Here is a 27,312-nt window from a genome sequence, read left to right as displayed (position 1 = left end):
CACCTCCTCAACACCTCACTCTTTACGCTGAAGTTTGAATTTTGTCTTAATTCTTTAAGAACGACTCCTGAAACACAAGGGTCGTTTAATTAGAACAATAAAAAGGTTTTCTAAAAGTGCTAAGAAACTGTAGCGTAAAGAGCGAGGTGTTGATGAGGGGGCAACCCCCTTTATATACGTAACAATATCTGTTCCTTTTAAGTTTTAATGTTGCTCCTTACTTTCAGGTAAAAAAGAATATTTTTTTTCTATTTAATATAAAAATAAAACCGTCTAGTTTTGGCGCTTCAAACAAATTTTTTATTCATATTTGGTATGAATGGTCGTTATTATTTCTTTTCGATACCTTATTTATGAGATATCACTACTTAACTAGCATAACGAAATAATTCGTTATACAGGTGGTTCACGAACCAATGGGAAGTCAAAGACTAGAATGGTGATACACTAGTAGTGATAGGTCAATCTTTTCAAGCGGGCAGTCCCTCCATATAGCTATAACAGTTCCGAGAAGACAGGTAGCCAATGTAGCTATAACAGTTCCGAGCAGACAGGTAGCCAATTTAGCTATAACAGTTCCAAGCAGACAGGTAGCCAATGTAGCTATAACAGTTCCGAGCAGACAGGTAGCCAATGTAGCTATAACAGTTCCGAGCAGACAGGTAGCCAATGTAGCTATAACAGTTCCGAGCAGATTGTCCCCCCATATAGCTATAATATATCCAAGCAGACAGTCCCCCCGCCATACAACAAGACAAGTACTGTGTTAATCTAAGATATCAGACAGATAGAAATCACCACGCCTAACAAATTAATTAACAGACAGCATTTCATAACTTCATACCAGGAAAAGAATCAGCCTTCCATAAAAATTTGTGCTGTTCATAAAACCATGGTTTTGGAGTTGAATCTCATGTTTTCTGATAGAGTCATGACTGTTCGCATATCTAATGTTAAATATGTATCTTCGTTATGATAGGATTATAGGCCTTGAGCAAAAGGAAAATAGTAAACCATCTGAGGGAATACTAACTCCTATTCAGAGATGAATATTTTTTTGTATTTGGGCTAATCTCAACTGTGTTCGGTATAATACACAACTACCATTTGAAAAGTATTGTATGGTCCCCATACACCAACCCCAAGGACCCCCTCCCCCCAGCTTTTTACCCCCCCCCAACTCCTGCCCCCAAACCTCCTCCTCCCGAGCCCCCTGCTACCCCCTCCTACCAATCCCCCTCCCTTTGACCCCCCCCTCAGGCCCCCCCACTTTTTTTGTACGATATATTTTTTCAACTTTTTTTTAACATCTCTTAGAATGACATGTAACATACTTACTACATAAAAAAAAATCACATTTAATATTTTCCGAACTCAAAATGAGAATCATATATAAATGTTAGTCGTGACTTTTACTAATAGAAAAATAATGTTTGTAGTGACCATTTTTTTTTAAAGTTTTGTTTTGCAGTTTTTTTAAACTTTTTTTTTTACATGACTAAAAATCAGCCTTCAACAGTCAATGAACCAAATAATACCAAAGACAAAAAGCATATTGAGCCTGTCGATGACACACCAGTAAAAATTGTGTATGACTCAAAATGAAATAATGAATTTTCTACTGATTACAACCTAAGAGAAAAAAATAACTACAATATCAAGAGAGAACAAGGTGGAATGTTTTATGGAGCGATTTCAAAATGTCCAAAGTTGATCATTGATATTAATAATGTATCATAATATATTTTTGTATTAATATTCTACATAGCATTATTTCATTAAAAATATATTATGCATTACATTGTTATTTGTTCATGATTTTTAGAGTAAGCTAGCATATCAAACGTTTAGAATGTCGATTAAAACATCGGAGATGTAAGAAAAGAAATTTGCATACATCTATTGTCAGACACATGGGATAACATTGACAAAATCTAGGTATCAGAATGAATAAATTCTTTATTAACATCAGTTGTTGGATATGTCATTATGAAAAAATTGTAAATAAGTAAGTAACAAACTTTCTTGAATTCACCTCTTGGATACACAATACAGAAATTTAATTCAGGAAATCATGAAAAAAATTTAACAAAATTCTTCATTAGCATTCTTTATCGATTGAATCCGCTTCCATCAACATCCTTTGTCAGATACATCGAATAAAATTGACAAAATGTAAATATCAGAGTGAATAAATACTTTATCAACATCCTTTATCGGATATGTCGGATAAAATTGACAAAATCTATGTATCAGAGTGATTAAAATCTAAGTACCAGAGTGATTAAATTCCATATCAACATTCCTTTCTCGGATACATGCGATAACATTTACTAAATCTAAGTATCAGAGTGAATAAATGCTTTATCAACATCATTTGTTAGGTATATCGGATAAAATTGACAAAATCTAAGTATCAGTTTGATTAAATTTTATATCAACATCCATTTCTCGAATACATGGGATAAATTTGACAAAAGATAAGCGTCAGAGTGAAATTTTTTATTTTTTTAGCTTAATTGAAGTGTCACATCACCATATAAAAAAAATATGGCATAATTTCTCTTTCATATACCAGCTTGCACTTGTAGCATCATATTAAACACGTACACACACAGACACACACACACACACACACACACACACACACACACACACACACACACACACACACACACACACACACACACACACACACACACACACACACACACACACACACACACACACACACACACACACACACACACACACACACACACACACACACACACACACACACACACACACACACACACACACACACACACACACACACACACACACACACACACACACACACACACACACACACACACACACACACACACACACACACACACACACACACACACACACACACACACACACACACACACACACACACACACACACACACACACACACACACACACACACACACACACACACACACACACACACACACACACACACACACACACACACACACACACACACACACACACACACACACACACACACACACACACACACACACACACACACACACACACACACACACACACACACACACACACACACACACACACACACACACACACACACACACACACACACACACACACACACACACACACACACACACACACACACACACACACACACACACACACACACACACACACACACACACACACACACACACACACACACACACACACACACACACACACACACACACACACACACACACACACACACACACACACACACACACACACACACACACACACACACACACACACACACACACACACACACACACACACACACACACACACACACACACACACACACACACACACACACACACACACACACACACACACACACACACACACACACACACACACACACACACACACACACACACACACACACACACACACACACACACACACACACACACACACACACACACACACACACACACACACACACACACACACACACACACACACACACACACACACACACACACACACACACACACACACACACACACACACACACACACACACACACACACACACACACACACACACACACACACACACACACACACACACACACACACACACACACACACACACACACACACACACACACACACACACACACACACACACACACACACACACACACACACACACACACACACACACACACACACACACACACACACACACACACACACACACACACACACACACACACACACACACACACACACACACACACACACACACACACACACACACACACACACACACACACACACACACACACACACACACACACACACACACACACACACACACACACACACACACACACACACACACACACACACACACACACACACACACACACACACACACACACACACACACACACACACACACACACACACACACACACACACACACACACACACACACACACACACACACACACACACACACACACACACACACACACACACACACACACACACACACACACACACACACACACAGACACACACACACACAAACACACACACACACACACACACACACACACACACACACACAGACACACACACACATACACACACGCAGTGTAAAAAAAAGCCTTTTAAAATGTATTTCTTGGTGTAAAATGGGTTTGTAACTTGTACAAACCCACTTTACATTTTACAAGTGTACTTCAACTTGTAAAATGGGTTTAGGAGGAATATTAAGAAAAGAACTTGTTCTGAAATAATAAAATAAAGCCTTTTGTAAAGTATTGCTTGGTGTCGGAGTATTCAAAAAGTCGTAAAGTAAAGTTGTGGGTGAAAAGGATGAGTACTTCAACTTGTAAAATGAGTTTAGGAGGAATATTAAGAAAAGAACTTGTTCTGAAATGATATAATAAAGCCTTTTGAAAAGTATTGCTTGGTGTTGGGGTATGCAATAAGTCGTAAAGTAATGTTGGGAGTGAAAAAAGATGATTACTTCAACCTGTAAAACATGATTAGCATGAATATTAAGAAAACAACTTGTTCTGAAATATTATTATAAAGTCTTTTGAAGAGTATTGCCTGGTGTTGGGGTAAGCAAAAAGTCATATAGTAATGTTGGGAGTGAAAATGGATGAGTACTTCAACTTATAAAACAGGTTTAGGAGGAATATTAAGAAAAAAACTTTTTTTGACATGATATAATAAAGCCTTTTGAAATGTATTTTTTGATGTAGGGGTATGCAAAAAGTCGTAAAGTATTGTTGGGAGTGAAAAAGATGAGTAGTTTAACTTGTAAAACAGGTTTCGCAGCAATATTAAGAAAAGAAGCTGTTCTGAAATTATAAAATAAAAGCGTTTTGAAAAGTTTTACTTGGTGTTGGGATATGCAAAAAGTCGTAATGAAATCTTGGGAGTGAAAAAGATGAGTACTTCAACTTGTAAAACAGGTTTAGGTGGAATATTAAGAAAAGAACTTGTTCTGAAATAATATAATAAACCCCTTTGAAAAGTATTTGCTTGGTGTTGGAGTATACAAAAAGTTGAAAAGTAATGTTGGGAGAGAAAAAAGATGAGTACTTCAACTTGTAAAATGTTTAAGAGGAATATTCAAAAAAGAAGTTGTTCTGAAATAATGTTATATAGCATTTTTAAAAGTATATCTTGGTGTTGGGGTATGCAAAAAGTCGTAAAGTAATGTTGGGAGTGAAAAAGATGAGTACTTCAACTTGTAAAATGGGTTTATCGTTGATTTCAACAATGAAATTACTTTATTAGAAAATCAAATATTATTAGTAAATCCTGATATATTTTAAACGTGGGTGTCCTTATTTCCGAAAACTAAAACCCAACTTTATTAAGAAAAATCAAATATTATTAATTTAATTAAATGTATATCAAACGTGGATATTCTTATTTCTGAAAACTAAAACCTATTTCTGAAAACTAAAACCCTACTTTATTAAAAATCAAATATTATTAATAAAACCTGATATATTTCAATTGTGGATGCTATTATTTCTAAAAACTATAACCCAGCTTTATTAAAAAATCAAATATTATTAATAGAAACAGATGTATTTTAAACGTGGATGTTCCTGTTTCTGAAAACTAAAATTCTCTCTGCTGTTTGTCAGGATGGGTGTTTGCTTTTCTGTGGAAATTTTTGATAAAAAATTCATCTCATCTCTCTCACACTTTGGTAAAAGTTCTGTCAAAGTATCTAATTTTCTAATATATCAGCTATGAGCATGCTAGTAGTATCTTTATCTCTGAGAATTACTTTTCTTACATCTCTGACCTTTTTAATAGATATTCTGAAAGTTTGATGTTCCAGCATAGCCTAAAAATAATGAATACTTAACAAAGTAATGCATAAGATATTTTTAATGAAATAACGACATGTAGAATATTAATATAAAAATATGTTAAATACATTATTATACATTATTAGCATCATTGAACAACTTTCGACATTTTGAATCTGTTCCATAAAATAATTCATCATGTTCTCTCTTTGACTATATGGTCAATAGCAATTATAACGTTTACTTGCTCTTCACTTTCCATCAATTCATCTTTATATTCATTGATGATATTGTCTGCCAATGTCTTTTTTATTTTGCCTGCGATTTCACTGTCTATTGTCACATTATTTTTACACAGATAATAGTTTCGACAAATAGATAATATATGATAAATGAAATTAGTAAAGGAATATGCCTTTCTTCTTCTTGTCTTCTTTAAAATTTTAATACCGGAAAGATGACAATAGGATGTATCAACATGGAATTTGTTACCAGCAACAATAACAAGGAGTTCTCCCCGATCATCGACGATTATTTTTATGTTTGCATTCACTTTGAGCACTAACTTATCTGGTAATGTTACTCTCTCCTATCCACCATTAACACGATTGAAATTCTTGGGTACTCCAAAGGAATTTAACTCCTCGCTGTAAATACAACGTACACATACATTTCCAATACTGCTACCACTTGTACTTGTTTCATAGATCAGGTATTTCTCCTTGTCAGCATTCAACGTGACGATGATTTTATCATGTGAACTCACTTTCTTTAAATGCTCCATCTTCACTTTTTTAAAGATACGAGGTATGTGTTTATCGTTCCACTCCGCAAAAAATACTGATTTAATACATGCAATAAACTAGGTAGTGTCGATAACCGGCCATAGAGTACCAGTGCGAAAGCCGTATCGTGTCTCTGAGCAAGCACAGAGTACGATTGGTAGAACAGTAAGCATATTTCATCTTATTTTAAGATACGTAAAAAAAATTTGAATAATTTCAGTTTAAAAAAATTCAGTAAAAAAAGTGTTACTACAAACACTATTTTCTAATATTAAAGGTCCTGACTAACATATATATACCACTTTCATTTTCAGTTTGGAAAATATTAAATTTGAATTTCTTATGCCTTAAGTATGTTTCATGTCATTCGAAGACATGTAAAAAAAGTTGAAAAAATATAAATGTTAAAAAAATAAAAAAAAGTAAAAAAAAACAAAAAAAAAGTATAAGAAAATGGGGGAAGGGGCTTAAAAAATGTTTTTTTTTTGGGGGGGGGGCGGGGGCCCCTTGGATGTTGGGGATATGGGACCTTTGGAGGCTGCGGTCCTTGGTGGCTAGGATCTTTGATGGTTGCGATCCTTGATGTTCAAATCCGTAACCATCTCACTAGTTCATTTCTAAGGATTGTAAGGACTGTTCTGAATTTCTATATTAAAATTCTTTTCTTAGCATCTAAAACTTTATTAATTTCAACTTTTTAGCAGGCTCCATTGTTAAAGGCATATTTTATATCGACAACACTGCTTAAGTAGTACTTTCGTAATATACAGAACACAATCGGGAAGTAAAGCTAGGTTAATTCTCAATGTCATCTTGACACCAATGGCTCTATTACTTTCAACTTTTTAGCATACTCCATTGCCAAAAACAATATTTTATATCGTCCTCATCCCATATTGTGCACATGTCTATTATAGCGACAACAGAGTTTCACCCCAAGTCATCCTCCAAAATGTCTCAAACTGTTTCGCCCAAATAATCCCTAAAATGTTGATTAATTTGTTTCGCCCAAATAATCCCCTAAACGTAATTTCTGAATGTTCCTTTGTTTTGACATCCCTGTACTGTCAAATTTAAAATTCCCAGGAAACAAATCCCGCGTTAAATATATTCAATCTCTATTAATCTCCTTGTATGTCGTTTGCATTTCTGAAAATTATCTAAGGTGTCCTAGTTACACTATTAAGGCTTCGAAATAATAATTCCTGAATTTATCGCTAAGCCTAAAGAAAATGAGTCTCGCATAATTCCTAGAAATATGGAATCCCCGCATCATTCATTATGCTTAGAAACATCCCTGATTGGCCTAGAAAGAGGATGTGGTTTTGTACTCGTTGCATTCTAGCCCTCTGATTGGCTGTAATCTCGTTCTCGTTGGAGTAATACCCCCATCCCTACTGATATAATTATTTGGCAATAACATTAGGTTTTATTTTTCAAGTACACTTGAAGAGATATAAAAATGAAATTAAACAAGACTATTTGTGTCAAGATTAAAAACTGTTGAAAATTTCTTCTCCAACTTACAAATAGCAAGCCCAACTATGGATTTTTAAAGATAAATTGCCGAAAAGAAACTAAAAAAATTCTATGAAAATGACTATGTGAATAAAAAACAAACAGAAATTAATTAATTTTTTTCGATAAAACAAGTTTTCCAATGAAAAGTAAAGACCTCCATTAAACCTAAAATGAGCAGAAATAAAGTCAAATAACCTTCCAAGCATAAAACTACCACAAATCAACATCAATAAATAAACGAAACCGAAAACGAACAGAAATTACAATTAAAAAGCGAATCAAACTCAAAAAGAGCAAAAATTAGAATAAATCTGCCAACACCCATGCCTTTTCAAAACGAGAACATAATTTGCTTTTTACTGAAAACAAAATGCATTTTAAATGTTTTCGATTTTTTGCATTTTATAAATAAAAAATGGTTTACATTTTAAGGAATAAAAATCCGTATATATATATATATATATATATATATATATATATATATATATATATATATATATATATATATATATATATATATATATATATATATATATATATATATATATATATATATATATATATATATATATATATATATATATATATATATATATATATATATATATATATATATATATATATATATATATATATATATATATATATATATATATATATATATATATATATATATATATATATATATATATATATATATATATATATATATATATATATATATATATATATTAAACTGACAATCCATGGTAATTTTTTTCAGTAAAGTGCAAATTATGTTCTGGTCTTGAGAAGGCATGGGGGTTCGTAAGCCCCCATATTTATTTGTAATGTATTTGCAATTTTCCCATATGTGTATGCATTTGCAATTTTCTTTGAAAAACTTTATTTTGTCTAAGAAATGTTTTTAAATTAATATTAGAAAAAGGGGCAAAACACCTCAAAAAGCTATTTCAAAGAGATCCCATTTGAAAATTAAAAAACTATAACCCAAAAATTCTTGACTGAATTGCACATAATTCAGATGAGGGGGGTGGGAGTATGTATTTATGACACGTAATTGTAAAGCCAGTGATGATTCTGCCATGATATATAATAAAAAATAGTTTTTTGTTTGAGGAAAAATCGTCAGTTAACCTTCATTTTTAGGAAAATTTACGAGTCAAAGATACAATTCAAGGGGAAGGGGTCAAATCCTACAACCATCACTTCCCTGTATATTGCACTGGTAATAGGGTGACGTTTTGTTTTGATTAGGAATAGTGTTCAGGTAAAATTTATAGGAAAAACAATAAATTGTTAAAAGTAAGATAAAACTATATATGACTGACTTTAAGCGATCCTGGAAAGCAGTTGAGTTATGTTAATTAAACTTTTAGCCATAAATCTAGAGCTCAAATTATCCCACGGAAAGGAATTTTCAGCCTTTATATCTACTCCTTCCCTATTTTTGAGGCTTAGAAAATTTCATGGAAGTCTTAGCTTTGGCACCATAAAATTCATCCGATTTTAAGCCAAATTTAGATTCAGATTTTAAGCCAAATTAGAACTTTTAATTTAAATATTAAATCATACGAATTCAATAAATCTTATAAATCAGGATTGAGCAAATGCATGCGGCTCAAAATGGTTTTAATCGGCTTTGTTTCTGTGGTAGACATATTTCTTGAGAAGTTTCACCTCGACAACTCGACGTTTATTGATTTGGTTAAATGTCAACAACCTTTGAAAGGGAATAGATTGGATATTCAGTTTTCATAATATATACCCTTGGCACAATTTAGGCTCTGAATCTATTCCTGGTGGTGTCATACTTCCAACCCAACCACTTCCCAAGATAGCAAAAAGGCATTCAGAAGAATTCTACTGAAAGTATTTTCCAAAATTATTCAAATGTGTTTTTTTTTTTGGATTTCAAGGTAATCTATAATTTAAAGCAAATTTCTAAGAAGTCTTTAAAACCTAAAAATTTGGATATACCAAACGTGGATATACCAAAGCTCAGAACACTTTCCTTGTGCCTCTTTTTCCCTGTAGATATATTTCTTGGAAAGTTTCTCTTTTAAAATACAGTGTTTGTACAAGTTTGATCGAAGAATATTGCACTTACGTTGGTTAAGGGCGTTAACACACATACTTCAAAACAATTACCCAGAGTAAAATATAGGCTCTAGGTCTATAAGTGAAAGTTTAATTCCCCTAACTTAACAATTATCCAAGATAGCTAAAAGCTTATGCAAGAAAATTCTACAAAAATTGTTTTCTTTTCAGTACGGCATTCTAATGCTTTGCGCAGCAGCAATAGAACTTGGTGGTGCAGCTTACTTGCTTGACCAAAGTACTCTGTGGTCAAGTGGAACATACTGGCTGAAAGATAGATTTTATGAGCTGATCTATGAAATGGAATTCAATCATGACGCCAAAGAGTTACTCAGAGTGATTCAGGAACATGTAAGTCGTATCCGAGGGGCTGAATTCCTTCAAAAATCACGTTGCATGTGCCATGCATGGCAGAAGTGTGCTGTGCGTGGCATGTTGTAGTGCAAAGTGGTAAAAAAGTGCTTGTGTATGGCAAAGAGTGTTCTATAAGTGGCGCTCAAAGGTGCGCACAAACCGCTGGGATTTAGCTGTTTTATTCTCACATGAATTGGTTCTAGATATTTTCATTTTCGAGACAAGGCATCTATGTCTCGTTACCTTTAAAAACATTTTAGATTGACTTTCAAAATAGCAAAATTTTCAAGTAAAGGAGGACAGAATTTTACAAACCTAGAATGTTACAAAAAAAAACAAACAAAAAAAACCGGAATTTAGAAAACCTTGGAAGAAAATAAGAGCCTCCTCATCTTACGGCCAGGAATCCTTTCATTTATTAAATATAAAACAAGTTTTTTTTAACTGAAAGTAAGGAAAGACATTAAAACTTGAAACGAACTGAAATTATTCCGTTTATGAAAGTGGCTGTCTCCTCCTCAACGCCTCGGTCTTTACGCTAAAGTTTTAAATGGTTAAAAATGAAAATTGTGTGACAGAGTCAAACTCTAGCGTAAAGAGCGAGGCGTTGAGAAGGGGACAACCCCTTTCATATACGGAATAATTTTTGTTCCTTTGAAGTTTTAATGCCGCTCCTTACTTTCGGTTAAAAATTTTTTTTTTTTTTTTATTTAATTTCTGAACGTTTTTGAATTAATGTAGCTTTGAATTTGGCTCACCGTACATGAATAATTAAAACAAAATTTGCATGTTAATCTTACTTTATTTGGCTAAATCGGTTTCACGAAATTTTGTTCAGACGTAACTTATGAATTAGCTTACGTAACGAAATTATATATTCGCATGTTTTTATTACGTTTATTAGAGACTTTGCTCCCTAGTCAATATCTCGCTCTTTACGCTAAAGTTCAAATTTTGTTCGAATCACAAACCCCTGAATCGCAAAGGCCGGTTAATTAGAATAGATAGCTCTTTTCAAAGTACAAAAAAAACTTTAGCGTAAAGGGCAAGGTATTGACTAGGGGACTAACCCCCTTTTATACGGAATGATTTCTGTTTGTCTTAAGTTTTAATGTTGATCCTTACTTTCAGTTGAAAAAACTATTTTTATTTTATTTAATTTCTGATCTTTCTTTAAATAATGATGGGAAATCCAGTGCCCCTTCATAGGAATGTCCCTTCCCCAAGGAAACATCCTCCATGTAAAGATCCCCCATAAGCCCCTTCTCCGCCCCCCCCCCTCTCCACCAGAAAAAAATCCCTCCTGAAACGTCTGTATACTTTCCATTAACCAATACTATACGTAAACAATGGGCAAAGTTCATAACTTGCAGCCCTTCCCCCGGGAACTGTTGGGGATTAAATCATCCTTAAGAAAATATTTATTAGATCTTCGACTATGCTGAAAAAAATGGTTATCTCAAAATATTGGCTGGGTAGCTTCGGGAAAAAATAAGCGTGGGAGGGGGCCATGTCGCCCTCCAATTTTTTTGGTCACTCAAAAAAGGGCACTAGAACTTTTAATTACCTTTCGGATGAGCCTTTTCACGATATTTTAGGACTACTAGATCAATACGGTCAGCCCTGAATAAAAAAAAAAGAAAAAAAAAAAAAAAAAAAAAAAAAAAAAAAGACGCATCCGAGATCTTTCTCCTGGCAAAAAATACAAAATTCCACATTTTTGCTTCAAGAAGCATGAAACATCCATAGTAGGGTTCTCTGATACGCTGAATCTGATGGTGTGATTTTCATTAAAGTTCTTTCACTTTTAGGGGTTGTTTCCCCCTTTTTAGAAAATATGGCAAATTTTCTCAGGCCCGTAACTTTTGATGGATAAGAATAAACTTAATGAAAATTATATATTTGAAATCAGCATAAAAATATGATTCTATTGATGTATCTATTGGTTTCCAGTTTTTTCAAATTCCGGTTTTTAGAGTTTAAGTTTCTATTGAGCCGGGTCGCTCCTTACTTACAGTTCGTTACCACGAACTGTTTGATTTTGATAACAACTCTTTTTAAATTGTTGTTATAATTTTTTGAAAGTTAGGGAATTTCCATAATCCCTTACTCTCACAACTTTGCTTAATTCTTATATTTGTTTTCCACGTATTAGAGTGTAAAAAGAGACACTCCCGCCATGAAAGTGTCGATTATTTCCCTATTGCTTAATTAGAATGGAAATCAGTATTTCATCGGTAAATAAGTAATAAAAGACGAACAAAAAGCGTACGAAATTTTACATTTATATTTTTAGACACGTGCACTGTAGAATAGCTTTAGATCGTTTTTTTTTTACATTCAAAATCTTTGTATTAAGAATATTTTTTTTTCACAACGAGAGCAGGTAGGCTAAAACTGAAAAACTGATTTCTTCCCAGTTTCGTGTTTTTTGTTTATTTTTTTAATTCATTTTTTTTAGGCCATTAATTTCATGTCCGAGCACTTTATCAAACAGTTTGTGGTAAGGAACTGTAAGTAAGGAGCGACCAGGCTCAAAAGCAACCAAAACTCTAAAAAACGGAATTTTGATACCAGTAGATACATCAAAAGAATAAGATTTTAATGCTGATTTCAAATATATAAGTTTCATCTTACCAATCAAAAGTTACACGCCTGAGAAAAGTTGCCTTATTTCCGAAAAAAGGGGGAAACACCCCTAAAAGTTATAGAACCTTAATAAAAATCATACCTTCAGACTCAGCGTATCAGAGAAAACTGATGTAGAGGTTTAAAGCTCCTATCTGTAGAAATGTGGAATTTTGTATTTTTTGCCAGAATAAAGATCATGGATGTGTGTTAATTTGTTTATTTTTTTTCTAGGGGTGATCGTATCGACTCAGTGGTCCTACAATATCGCAGGAGGGAAATCAAACGGAAATTAAAATTTCTAGTGCCCTTTTTAAGTGACCAAATAAATGGAGGGCAACTAGGCCCCCTCCCACGCTCATTTTTACCCAAAGTCACCCAATCAAAATTTTGAGATAGTCATTTTGTTCAGCACGGTCAAAAAATATATTAAATATGTCTTTGAGGATGACTTAATCCCCCACAGTCCTCGGGGGAAGGGCTGTAAGTTATGAACTTTGCCCAGTGTTTACATATAGTATTGGTTATTGGGAAATACACAGACGTTATAAGTGATTTTTTCTGGTAGTGGAGAGGCGGCTGGGTCGGGGGTTACGTGGGAGGATCTTTCCATGGAGGAAGTTTTCGTGGGGGAAGGGCTTTTGCTATGTCGGGGGTACATATTTCCCAGCTGTATTTGAAAAAACGATCAGAAATTAAATAAAAAAAACAAGCTTTTACAACTGAAAAAAAAGCAACATTAAAACTTGAAACGAACAGGAATTATTACGTATATGATTGGGTTCTCTCCCTAGTCAATACGTTGCTCATTACGCTAAAGTTTCTTTAGTACTTTCATAAGAGCTATCTATTCTAATTAACAGCCTTTTTAATTAAGGGTTCATTCTTAAAAAATTGGAACAAAATTCGAACTATAGCACAAAGAGCGAGGTATTAACTAGGGGTCGAACCCCTAGAAAAAATATACGAATATAGAAGTTCGTTACGTAATTTAATTCGTAAGTATGTGTATTTATTACTAATAAAAACGTCCGTAAATAAAATTAAACAACTTTACACATATAAGGTGAGCCAAAATCAAAACCTGCATTAATTCAAAAACGTTCAGAAATTAAATAAAAAAAAGAAGCTTTTGTTAGCTGAAAGTAAGGAGTGAAATTAAAACTTAAAACGAACAGAAATTATACTTTATATGAAAGGGTCTGTCCCCTCCTCAATGCCTCACTGCTTCCGCTAAGGTTTGACTCTTTCTCACAACTGTATTTTTAAAAACAATAAAAAAGTTTAGTGTAAAGAGCAAGGCGTTGAGGAAGGGACAGCCACCTTCATATACGGAATATTTTCTGTTCGTTTTAAGTTTTAATGTCACTCCTTACTTTCAGTTAAAAACATTTGTTTTTGTTTTATTTAATTCTAAAAAGCACCGAGCAGATGGTTTTGGAACAATTACTGGCAGGTGGAATCGAAGCATTTGGAAAAATGCTGTTTCTGGTCATTGAACAGGCAACGCTATGCAATTAAATGCAATTTATCACGTCGCAAGTGGTAGCTGACCTCAACCCTATAGGTTAACCCATTAAAAAAGGAAAAAATTTCAAAGGTCAATATTCTGAAACCTCAACCACTGTTTTAAGAATAAACATTGACTAGAATATAACACTCTCCAGTAAGAGAACCAGCGTGGACAACGCCTTCTTTATTGTATATCCTGTTATTCTTCCCCATAGCAGAAGACTACGCCAGCTCAATCACGTGATAGACTGCTTTTTCTTGTTTAGATACGCTCTATTAAAACTGGAGCTTAGTTTCTCTAATACGAATTTCCAGCATCTTATTTATACTCTCTAGTTTAACTTTTTTAAAGGTTATATACAATCATCTAAAACACGAAAACATTATTAGGCATATGTGCCAAGAATAGTAAGCTATTTATAGGTTTGATTCCATAAAAAGTAGGGCTTCGTCTTTTCTTTTACTATCTGGAATGTATTCTGGTTTCACCTATTTCTTCTTTTGATTTAGCTGCTGACTGTCGACACCCTTCAACATATCAACATTATGTTTTCTGATATTAATTAAAAAAAACTTTTTCCTCAAAATGAGTTTTTCAAAAAAAAGCAAAGAACTCCATTAAACCAAAAATGAACAAAACTAGAATCAAATAATCTACCATGCACCATGCTACCGCAAATCATTATCAATAAACAATTGACACCAGAAACAAACAGAAATTAAAATAAATAACTGAGTCAAACTAAAAACGAGCAGAAATTAATATGAACAGGGTTCTAAACCCCTATGCTTTCTAAAAGTCAAAATATAATTTGTACTTTACTAAAACAAATTCAAATGAATTTAGTGAAAAAAATTTGCATTGTCAGTTTAATATACATATGCTGATATTTATTTCTTAAAATCATAATTTTTGATTTCATAAAGTTACAAAAATGAAGAAAATCTAAAAGTATTTTTTTCAGTAAAGTACAAATTATATTATAAAGTACTATTAGACGCATTTCTGGACAATACGACATGTGTGTAGAGGGAGGGGGTAGCTGCCCTCTGATCACTTTGACTCTTAAAAAGAGCACTAGAGCGTCTTATTACAATTCCAATGAGCCCCTCCGAAATTTATATGACCACACTTTCTATAAAAACCCTATATGTCCCCAGGGCATAACTTAAAGCCCTTGCCCTGAGGGCTGGGGGATCTTTTATCCTCAAAGACAATTTCCAGACCTTTCTGATAGGCTGAACAAAATGGCTATATAAAATTTTGATTTGAAGTGTTTGAGGAAATGATAGGCGTGAGGGGGGGGGGCATTTGCCCTCTTATCACCTTCGACTAATCAAAAAGACGCGATTCTACTCAATTTCGAATCAGATGAGCCCTTTTTGAAGCTTCAATGACAAAACTTTCTATAAAAACCTTATATGTCCAAAGGGCATAACGTACGATCCTTGTCTTGAAGGCTATGGGGGAGGGTTATCATCCTCAAAGGCATAATTTCCAGACCTTTCAACTAAGTTGATTAAAATGACCTTATGAAAACGTTGATCGGAATGTTTGGGGAAATGGTGGGCGCAGGGGGGGATTCTCCCTCCGATTACTTTCGACTATTAAAAAGGGCAATAGCCCTCTCAACTTCCTATCGAAAGAGCCCTTTTTGAAGTTTTTACGACAACACTTTCTATAAAAAACATTATATGCCCCAGGGCATAACTTTCAACCTTAGCCCTGAGGGCTATGAGGGGGTGGTCATACTCAAAAACATAATTTCTAGACCCTTCAACTACATTCAACCAAATGGCTATACCAAGATGTTGATCGGAAGTGTTTGTGGAAATGGTGGACGTGGGGGGGGAGGATTTACCCTCCGATCGCCTTCGACAATTAATAAGGGCACTAGCCCTCTCAATTCCCAATTGAATGAGTCCTTTTTTGAAGTTTCTACAATAACGCTGGCAATGACCTAATTTCCATAACTTTCAACTTCGTTGAAAAAAATGTCTATCTCAAAATTTTGATTGGATATGTTTGGGGAAATGGTGGCCGTGACAGGGGCGTTAGTTGCCCTCCAATCACTTTGGACTATTAAAAAAGTTCGAACCCTGGAATGTTTTATTTTAGTTATGCTGACTCTAGCGTGTTTTATTTTAATTCTCAGAGGCAACGCTGTAGCGTTGCCTATAGTAAAGGCCATACGACTCAAATGTTTTATTATTTATTATTATTATTCTCATAATTTTTTTTTCCCAGAGGCACTTCATATGGAAGGGGTCGTCGTAGAAACTTCAAAGGGGCTCATTCGATTGGAAGTCGAGAGTTCTAGCACCCTTTTTAATAGTAGAAAGTGATTGGAGGGCAACTAGCCCCCCCCCCCACGCCTATCCTTCCCCCAAACAGATCCAATCAAAATTTTGAGATAGCCATTTTGTTCAGCGTAGTTGATTTTCGGATAGAAAATATATCTTTGAGGAGGAGACTCCCCCACAACCCTCAGGGCAAGGGTTTTAAGTTATGCCCTGGGGGCATATAAGGTTTTTTATAAATTAGAAGCTTCAAAAAAGGCTCTTTCGATTAGAAATTCAAAGGGCAAGTGCCCTTTTTGATAGTCAAAATTGATTGGAGGGCAACTACCACCCCCCCCCCCGAAGCCCATCATTTCCCCAAACACATCCAATCGAAATTTTGAGATTAACCATTTTGTTCAGCGTAGTTGATTTCCATATAGAAAATATGTTTTTGAGGAGGAAACTCCCCCAAAACCCTCAGGGCAAGGGTTTTAAGTTACTCCCTGGGGGCATATAATGTTTTTATAGAAGGCATTGTCGTAGAAACTTCGAAAAAGGCTCATTCGATTGGAAATTCAAAGGGCTAGTTCCATTTTTAATAGTCGGAAGTGATTGGAAGGTAACTAGCCCCCCCCCCACACCCATTATTCCCCCCAAAACATCCAATCGAAATTTTGAGATAGCCATTTTGTCCAGCGTAGTTGATTTCCAGATAGAAAATATGTTTTCGAGGAGGACACTCCCTCAAAACCCTCAAGGCAAGGGTTTTAAGTTATACCCTGGGGGCATATGAGGTTTTTATAGAAGGCGTTGTCGTAGAAAATTCAAAAAAGGCTCATTCGATTGGAAATTCAAAGGGCTAGTGCCCTTTTTAATAGTCGAAAGTGATTTAAGGGCAACTAACCCCCCTCTCACGCCCACCTTTTCCCCAAACACATCCAATCAAAATTTTTGAGACAGTCATTTTATTAAACGTAGTTTTAAGTTCTGGAAATTAGGTCTTTGAGGATGACAACTCCCCCTCAGTCCTCAGGGCAAGGGTTATAAGTTATACCCTGGGGGTATATCAGGTTTTGTACAGACAAAGTTGTCGTAGAAACTTCAAAAAGGGCTCATTCGATTAGAAATTTAAATGACTAGTTTCCTTTTTAATAGTCAAAAGTGGTTCTATGGCAACTGACACCCCTTCCACGCCCACCATTTCCCCAAACATATCCAATCAAAATTTTGATATAGCCATTTTGTTCAACGTAGTTGAAAGTTCTGGAAATTATATGTTTGAGCAGGACACTCCCCCTGCAGTCTTCAGGGGCAAGGATTACAAGTTATGCCCTGGGGTATATATGATTCTTATGGAAGGAATGCTCGTATAAACTTCAGAGAGGGCTCTTTAGATTGGAAATTGAAAGTTCTAGTTGACTTTTTAAGCGTCAAAAGATATTGGAGGGTAACAATCTTCCTCCCCCCCCCCAAGCCCTTTTTTCCCAAATGCATCCAATAAAAATTTTTAAGATATCTATTTTGTTAAAAATAGTTCAAAGATCATATAACAAAAACTCCGGTTTTGACACAACCCACCAGGGCCGAGGGCAGGCGTTGTAAGTTATGCCCTGGGGGGCATATATGGGTCTTATAGAAGGGTTACTCGTATTAACTTCAAAGAGGGATCATTTGATTGGAAATTGAAAGTTCTAGTTCACTTTTTAAGAGTCAGAAGAGATTGGAGGGCACCTAGCCCCCCCCCCTCCACGCCCTTTTTCCTCAAACCCATCCGATAAGAGCTTTGAGATAGATTTTTTTTAAATAGTTAAAAGACCTCATCCTTCCCCCTCTCTTACTGTGTACAGTAAAGTTTTCATCTTTATGCCAACTACCAGCCCCCACCTCAAAGACTTTAATAAGATAAAGTTTTGTATGGGAAGAAAGTTAAAAGTTTCAAGAAATTTCGAAGGGACGTTAAGATACACATCAAAATATACTAATAAGAACTAGATAAAGAATTTTCTATCCAATTTCTCCCAGAAATTCTCTCAAACTGAAGATGCTAAAATACTTAAAATTACAGCCATACTTAAAATAAGGTTAAAATACATACTTTGCGATAAATGCTAAATTATTGTGGCACAAAAAAATCCGACAAATAGTCTAATCAAAAATAATCTGTTCTTTCTGCATCAACAAATGAAATAGCCTAACTACTGTCTTTTGAAGCTATTTTTTCGATCCATTCATTGTTGCGTTAAATAAATCACGTTTGATTTATCACAGGCATGTAATTAAGTTGTCTATAGCAATGGCTATAAGGCTTCAATGTTCTTTTTTATTATTAATTTAAAAAAACTTGCATAAAAATAAGTATTCTAAGATAAGTAAAGAGTCATATTGAACTCAGTACCAACATAAATTAATTCCTATCATAGTTAAAACTCAAAAAGACCAGTAATTACTGTTAAAGAATAATCGAAACCCCGAACGAACAGAAATGAAAATTAACTATCTTACAAACATAAAGATAATCGGTGCAAATATAAATGAATGAATAAATCTTTTATAGCTTCAATATTTTTTTTTATTATTTTCCCCCCAGAGGTGCTTTATATGCAAGGGTTAAAAATACCATTTTGTTAAAAATAGTTGAAAGGTTAAATAAAAAAAACTCTGGTGTCGACAAAACACCCCAGGGCCCGGGGATAGGAAGGGATTCTCGTGTAAACTATAGAGAGGGCTCATTTGATTGGAAATTGGAAGTTATAGTCCAGCTTTTAAGAGTCAAAAGTGATCAAAGGGCAACTAACCCCCCCCCACGCCCTTTTTCCACAAAATACATCAGATAAAAATTTTGAGGTTGTCATTTCGTTAAAAAAAAGTTCAAAGGTCAGATAACGAAAACTCCGGGGTCGACACATGTTGTACAAACATAATATTTGTAATATAATTCGGTTTATAACTAATTAATCATTAGTTATAATAATTATATATACTAATTAATCAAAGGTTATACCCGGGGGGCATATATAGCTGTTTTGGAAGGAATTCTCGTATAAACTTCAGAGAGGGCTCAGATGATTGGAAATTGGAAGTTTTAGTTTAGTTTTTAAGAGTCAAAAGTGATCGAAGTGCAACTAACCCCTCCCTCACGTCTTTTTCCCCCCAAATACATCAGATAAAAATTTTGAGGTAGCCATTTTGTAAAAAAAAAAAGCAAGGGTCAGATAACAAAAACTCCAGGGTCAGGACGTGTTGTACAAACATAATATGTGTAATGTAATTCGTTTCATAACTAATTAATTATTTGAAAAAAAAGTTATTTAAAATCAATGAATTAATAAAAATAAAGAGCATTGACCTATGACAATCTGTTCAGAAAATATTGAAAAAGTAGTCAATGAAAAACATTCACGGCAAACCTCATTTCGTTTCAGACGGATGGACAAACCCATCCGGTAAAAATTTGAGGTGACCATTTTGTTAAAAATAGCTCAAACATCAGATATTAAAACTCCAGGGTCAACACAGCCCCCATAGGGCCCAGCGACAGGCGTTGTAAGTTATACTCTGGGGATATATATGGTTCTTATTGAAGGGATACTCGTATAAACTTCAGAGAGGGCTCATATGATTGAAAATAGAAAGTTCTAGTTCACCTTTAAACAGTCAAAAGAGACCAAAGCTTAATTAGTCCCCACACGCCCTTTTTCCCCAAACCTATCCGATAAAAATTTCGATATAGAAATTTTGTTAAAAATATTTCAAACATCAGATAATAAAAACTCCGAGGTTGACAAAAGCGCATTTTTTCCCTTTGATATTGTTACTTTGGTACCAGTTATGATACTTCGATGAATATTTGATTTTTTTTTTTGATTTTGAATTAAGGAATTTTTAAAAAATTGAAATTTTTTGCAATCAAAAACGAACAAAAATTAGTCAAAATAAAATTTACGAAAAATAAGTCTTTCAAAGAAAAGTAAAGGCCATTTTGAACTTAAGCTCAAAAGATACAAATACCTTTTAAAATTCAAACTCAAAACGACCAGAAATCACTATTAAAGAATAAATGAAACCCAAAAAGAACAAAAATTAAATAAAAAATCATAGCAAAAACATACAACAAGTAATAATATAAATGAATAAATAGATCTTAAAGCAAGTAATACTTAGATTGAATATGAAAATCAAGCTTAAAACGAAAAAAATATTTTCCTATTGAAGTATAAATGAAACTTAAAAGGAACAGAAATTAAATAAACAATCAATGCAAACAAACATATAATAGATATTAATGTAAATTAATAAATAAATCTCAAAACGAGTGAAACTTAAATTGAATATGCAAATGAAGCTTGACACGAACAAAAATCACCACGAACAATAGTTTCTGTATGACCTCGTTCCCTGACTGTAAAAGTTTTGAACCTACTTCTTTATTGGCGCTTTGTTGAAAACGAAATGGGTCTTTAGAAGTCTTGGAAAGTATAAACAACATCAAACTGAATATTTGATGTATAATGATATTAATTGTTGAAAGATCCATCAGTTCAAGAATTTATCTCACTGTAATTGTATTTTTGTTTTCAATGCTGTAAGAACTGGAAAAGAAAATATTTGTAATATGATTTGGTTTCAGTTTAGCGCCAATGAAGCAGTAGGCTTTAGGTTTTTATTTACAGTTAGAAAAGGAGGCAGTATCCAAACTCTTGTTTATAGTGAAACTATATTCGTCTTTAACAACTTTAAAAAGAGCTAATAAATTAAAATGAATATTTTATGCATAATGATATTAATTGCTGAATGCTTATCAGTTCAAATGTTACTATAATTTTAATGTTTATTTTCAATACTAAGTACAAAAGAAAATATTTGTCATAAAATTGGTTTTCAGCAAAGCGCCAATGACGCAGTAGGTATTAGACTTTTACAGTGAGAGATGGAGGTCATACCCAAACTCTTGTTTGTAGTGATTTTTGTTCGTTTCAAGCTTGATTTGCATATTCAATTTAAGTTTCACTCGTTTTAAGATCTATTTTTTAACTTATTAAAACCTTATTTATTTATTAATTTATTTATTAAAACCTTATATGCCCCCAGGGTCTAACTTACAACCCTTGCCCTGACGGCTGCGGGGGGTTTGTCATCCTCTAAGACCAAATTTCTATAACTTTTAACTATGTTGAACAAAATGTGTATCTCAAAATTTTGATTGGATGTGTTTGGGGAAATTATAGGCATGGGAGGGGGTTAGTTGCCCTCCAATCACTTTCGACTATTAAAAAGGGCCCAAGCCCTTCCAATGTCCGATCGAATGAGCCCTTTTCAAAATTTTTACGACAACTCCTTCGATATGAAGCGCCCTGGTCTAAAACCAACCAACGAGAAAAATAAATAAATATTACATTGTGCCAACATCGTTATTTACTAAGGCAGCCCTATTGCGCTGCCTATGATATAAGTTGATTCAGTGCGCTTTGTTATTATCAATCAAATACATTATATTACTGGACTTCAACATTTAGCCAACGCAGAAATTTATACAGAAATTGAGCCAACAATTTTATTAGAAGGAAAGGCAAACTTAAAACAAAAGCAAAAAAACGAAAATAAAAATTAGAAAATTCTAGCAAAATTGTGAAATCTTGCTACTTTGATGGGAGACAAGAGACAAATGCAGAATTGTGAACATAAAGGAATCTCCTGTTTTATTTCTACATTTTGCTTAAGAAAAAGGGTTTAATAGAACAACATCACACAAACAGACAAAAAAAATATTATCATCGTAATGAATTGGGATCCAGCGACAAATTTAGAAGCTTCTCTAATCCTTGAGTTTTTATTCAGCATATGTTTTGCATCTTTTGACCATACTTCCGGCCATGTCTACTAATCCAAGAATATGGGAGAGGCCTTAGCTCCTTGTTCTTTGTACTAATTTCCAAACGTCCTCTGTTAAGTTGAAATTAAAGTAAAACATAAGCTCAGTGATCCAAATTCAGATGTTTTGAATGGCAATGAGTAAATTAGATACTTGTATCTGTTATTTGAGGTGGGGGTGGGAAGTGCTCTGTTAACAATGACAAGGGGCTGTCCCCTCACCCCTTAACCTACCGCTCTTTTCGCTAAAATTTCACAGCGCTTTACTGAAGGCATTTAGGAGTGCAGTAGATGCAGTCCATGTGTAATTGCATGTACTATGTGTATCGATTGCTCTTTTAAGCATTTGAAGAAAAATTGTATCGTTTCAAGAAAAAATCACACCAATAAGCACTTTCATTTTTAACATATATTGCAAAAGACTTAGTATCCCATAAGACTGAATCTGTCTTTAGCCATAAGTCCTTTACAGTGAATTGGAATAGTCTCCCAAGACTTAGTATCCTTGTGTTTGAGCATGGTGGTCTGAAATTAGTTGGTACAAGATATAGAAATATGGCAAAAAGAGTAGTTGAAACAAGTTTCTTCATTTGAAGAAACTTGTGTTCTTTTTATTGTCTTGCTGAAGAGACAAGACAGACCATTGTGCCAAAGTATAACCTTGTAATTTGGTAGATTTATGCTATCTACCAGATTAGAATTATTAATAATATTATTAATATGCGCGTAGATTATTCCATTCCAATTGTCTTTGTGTTTGAGCATGGCGATCTTAAATTAGCTGGGATGAAAAATAGAAAATTGGCAAAAAGAGTAGTCAAAACAAGTTTCTTCTTTTGAAGAAACTTATGTTTTTTTTATTGGACAAGATGGACCAATGTGCCAAAGTATAACCTTGTAACCTGGTAGATTTATGCTATCTACCAGATTATTATTATTAATTATATTATTAATCAGTAGATTGTCCCATTCCAATTGTCCTTGTGCTTGAACATGGCGGTCTTAAATTAATTGGGAAAAAATATAGAAAATTGGTGAAAAAAGTAGTTGAAATAAGTTTCTTCATTTGAAGAAACTAGTGTTTTTTTATTGATTTGCTGAAGAAACAAGAAGGACCATTGCGCCAAGGTATAACCTTATAATCTGGTAGATTTATGCTTTCTACCAGATTAGTAAGAACCCATTATCCAATCTGAACGGGAGTTTACAACATTGTCAGATATAAGATTTTATGTTATGTTGATGTTGTTTCATGGTTATATTATGTTGGTTGGTTATGAGTGTTATGTTGATGTTGTTTCATGGTTATGTTTTGTTGATGTTTATATTGTTTGGTATTATGTTATATTGATGTTATATTATGTTGTTATATTATGTTGTTATGTTATGTTATTGGTTATGTTATGTTTGTTGGTTATGTTAATGTTGTTTCATGGTTATGTTTTGTTGATTAATATGTTATATTAATGTTATGTCATATTGATGTTATGTTATGTTACTATGTTATGTTGTTTCTTGGTTATGTTATGTTTGTTGGTTATGAGTGTTATATTGATGTTGTTTCATGGTTATGTTTCGTTGATGGTTATGTGGTTTGATGTTATATTTTATTGATGTTATGTTATGTTGCTATGTTATGTTGTTATATTGCTGGTTATGTTGTTTCTTGGTTCTGTTATGTTTGTTGGTTATGACTGTTATGGTGATGTTGTTTTATGGTTATGTTTTGTTGATGGTTATGCTGTCTGTTGGTTTTGTTGTTTAGTGGTTATGTTGTTATGTTGATGGTTATGGGGTTTAATGTTATGTTATGTTGATGGTTATGTTATGTTATATTATGTTATGTTGATGGTTATGTTACGTTGTTTCTTGGTTCTGTTATGTTTGTTGGTTATGTGTTGTTGTTTGTTGTTTCTATGCCTATTGAATCCATACGGAAGTTAAAAGAATTGTCAAGTAAGAGCGAGTCTAACAGTACTTGATCACGTGTTTCTTTTTAGATCAATCAGAGATGTTTCTATGCCTATTGAATACAAACGGGAGTTTACATCACTGCCAGATAAGAGCGAGTCTAACGGGACAATGTTATTGATCCACTAACGGAACAAGATCGTAGTGAATATAAGGAAGGATTTTTGCTATAGTTGCATAATCGAGAAATATTAAAATCTGACGGGGAATTGTAATATATCATGAGAGGAATTAAGAAACAATATGGCTACTCTACTTTAGTGTCAGGGATAAATTCAGAAATTATTATTTCGAAGCCTTAATAGTGTAACCAGGACACCTTAGATAATTTTCAGAAATTCAAACGAAATACAAGGAGATTGAATATATTGAACGCGGGAATGGTTACCTGGGAATTTTAAAGGTGACAGCGCAGGGATGCCAAAACAAAGGAATATTCAGAAATTAATTTTAGGGGATTATTTGGGCGACACAGATTGAGACATTTTAGGGGATTATTTAGAGAGGAAAAAAGTTAGAATTTCTAGGTTGTGGTCGCTATAATACACAAGTTTCAATTTTTATTATAGAGGCTCCACTAAGAGTTATAAATGTATAAGAAAAAAGTTATCAGAACGTGGTTCTTGACGGTGTTCTCTATAATACACAAGTAGCATTTAAGTGTTGTAAGGTCCCCTGTCCCAACCTCGAAGGACCGCCCCCACCCCCCAAACTTTTAAGCCCCACCTCCCCCCATTTTTTTCCTTTTTTTTTGATTTTTTTTTTACATATTTTTTTTAACTTTTTTTTTACATCTCTTAGAATAACAAGAAACATACTTAAAACATAAAAATTCACATTTAATATTTTATAACCTATCACAGAAATCAAGAAACAACGGACATTCACACAAGTAACACACACACGACATGAGAAGAAACCTAGCAAAGGAAGCAAGAAACGAAGACTTTCACACAAGTAAGATCATGAACCATCACAAGTAAAATTACATAATAAACAGTTTACAAAAGCGAAAACACGACAAGAGAAGACACCTAGCAAAGAAAACAAGAAATGACAAACTTTCACACAAGTAAAATCATGAACCAGTACAAGTAAAAATACCAAATCATAAGTTTTCAACAACAGACAGACGACATGAGAAGAAACCTAGCACAGGAAGCAAGAAATGAAGACTTTCACACAACTAAAAACATGAATCAGCATAAGTAAAAATACCAATTCATAAGTTTCCAACAACACACAAACGACATGAGAAGAAAGCTAGCACAGTCAGCAAGAAACAGCAGACTTTCACACAAATAAAATCTTGAACCATCATAAATACAAATACCAAATCATAAGTTTCCAAACAACACACACTAGTCACGAGAAGAAACATAGCACAGGAAGCAAGAAATGAAGACTTTCACACAAGTAAAATCTTGAACCATCATAAAAAAAATACCAAATCATAAGTTTCCAACAACACACAGACGACTTGAGAAGAAACCTAGCACAGAAAGCAAGAAACAGCAGACTTTCACACAAGTAAAATCATGAACCAGCATAAGTAAAAATACCAAATCATAAGTTTCCAACAACCCACAGACGACATGGGAAGAAACCTATCAAATAAAGTAAGAAACATCAGACTTTCACACAAGTAAAATCATGAACCAGCACAAGTAAAAATACCAAATCATAAGTTTTCAACAACACAATGACGACCTGAGAAGAAACCTAGCACAGGAAGCAAGAAATGAAGACTTTCACACAAGTAAAATCATGAACCAGCATAAGTAAAAATACCAAATCATAAGTTTCCAACAACACACAGACGACATGAGAAGATATCTAGCACAGAAAGCAAGAAACAGCAGACTTTCACACAAATAAAATCTTGAACCATCATAAATACAATTGCCGAATCATAAGTTTCCGAACAACACACACACGTCACGAGAAGAAACATAGCACAGGAAGCAAGAAATGAAGACTTTGACACAAGTAAAGTCTTGAACCATCATAAATAAAAATACCAAATCATAAGTTTCCAACAACACACAGACGACATGAGAAGAAACCTAGCACAGAAAGCAAGAAACAGCAGACTTTCACACAAGTAAAATCTTGAATCAGCATAAGTAAAATTACCAAATAATATGTTTCCAACAACACACACACTACATGATAAGAAACTTAGCAAAGGAAGCAAGAAACAACAGACTTTCACACAAGTAAAATCATGAACCAGCACAAGTAAAAATACCAAATCATAATTTTCCAACAACAAACACACGACATGAGAAGAAACATAGCACAGGAAGCAAGAAACGAAGACTTTCACACAAGTATAATCATGAACCAGCATAAGTAAAAATACCAAATCATAAGTTTCCAGCAACACACACATGACATGAGAAGAAACCTAGCA

At 34.0% G+C, this 27,312-nt stretch overlaps 1 protein-coding gene across 2 annotated transcripts in view; it reads left to right on the top strand.

Moving 5' to 3' along the window:
* Positions 1 to 27,312, top strand: part of LOC148953369 (tetraspanin-2A-like) — a 74,053-nt gene that overhangs the window by 8,479 nt on the left and 38,262 nt on the right. For both annotated transcript variants that reach the window (XM_089088503.1, XM_089088504.1), the window contains one exon: positions 10,452 to 10,631. In XM_089088503.1, coding sequence (XP_088944629.1) covers positions 10,452 to 10,631 — 180 coding nt within the window. The remainder of the gene's footprint in view (positions 1 to 10,451; positions 10,632 to 27,312) is intronic.

Source organism: Artemia sp. Qi Xiang Cuo, chromosome 4, assembly GCF_049724085.1.
Source record: "Artemia sp. Qi Xiang Cuo chromosome 4, ASM4972408v1, whole genome shotgun sequence".
NCBI lineage: Eukaryota > Metazoa > Arthropoda > Branchiopoda > Anostraca > Artemiidae > Artemia > Artemia sp. Qi Xiang Cuo.
This window is presented reverse-complemented; position numbering and strand designations above follow the sequence as displayed.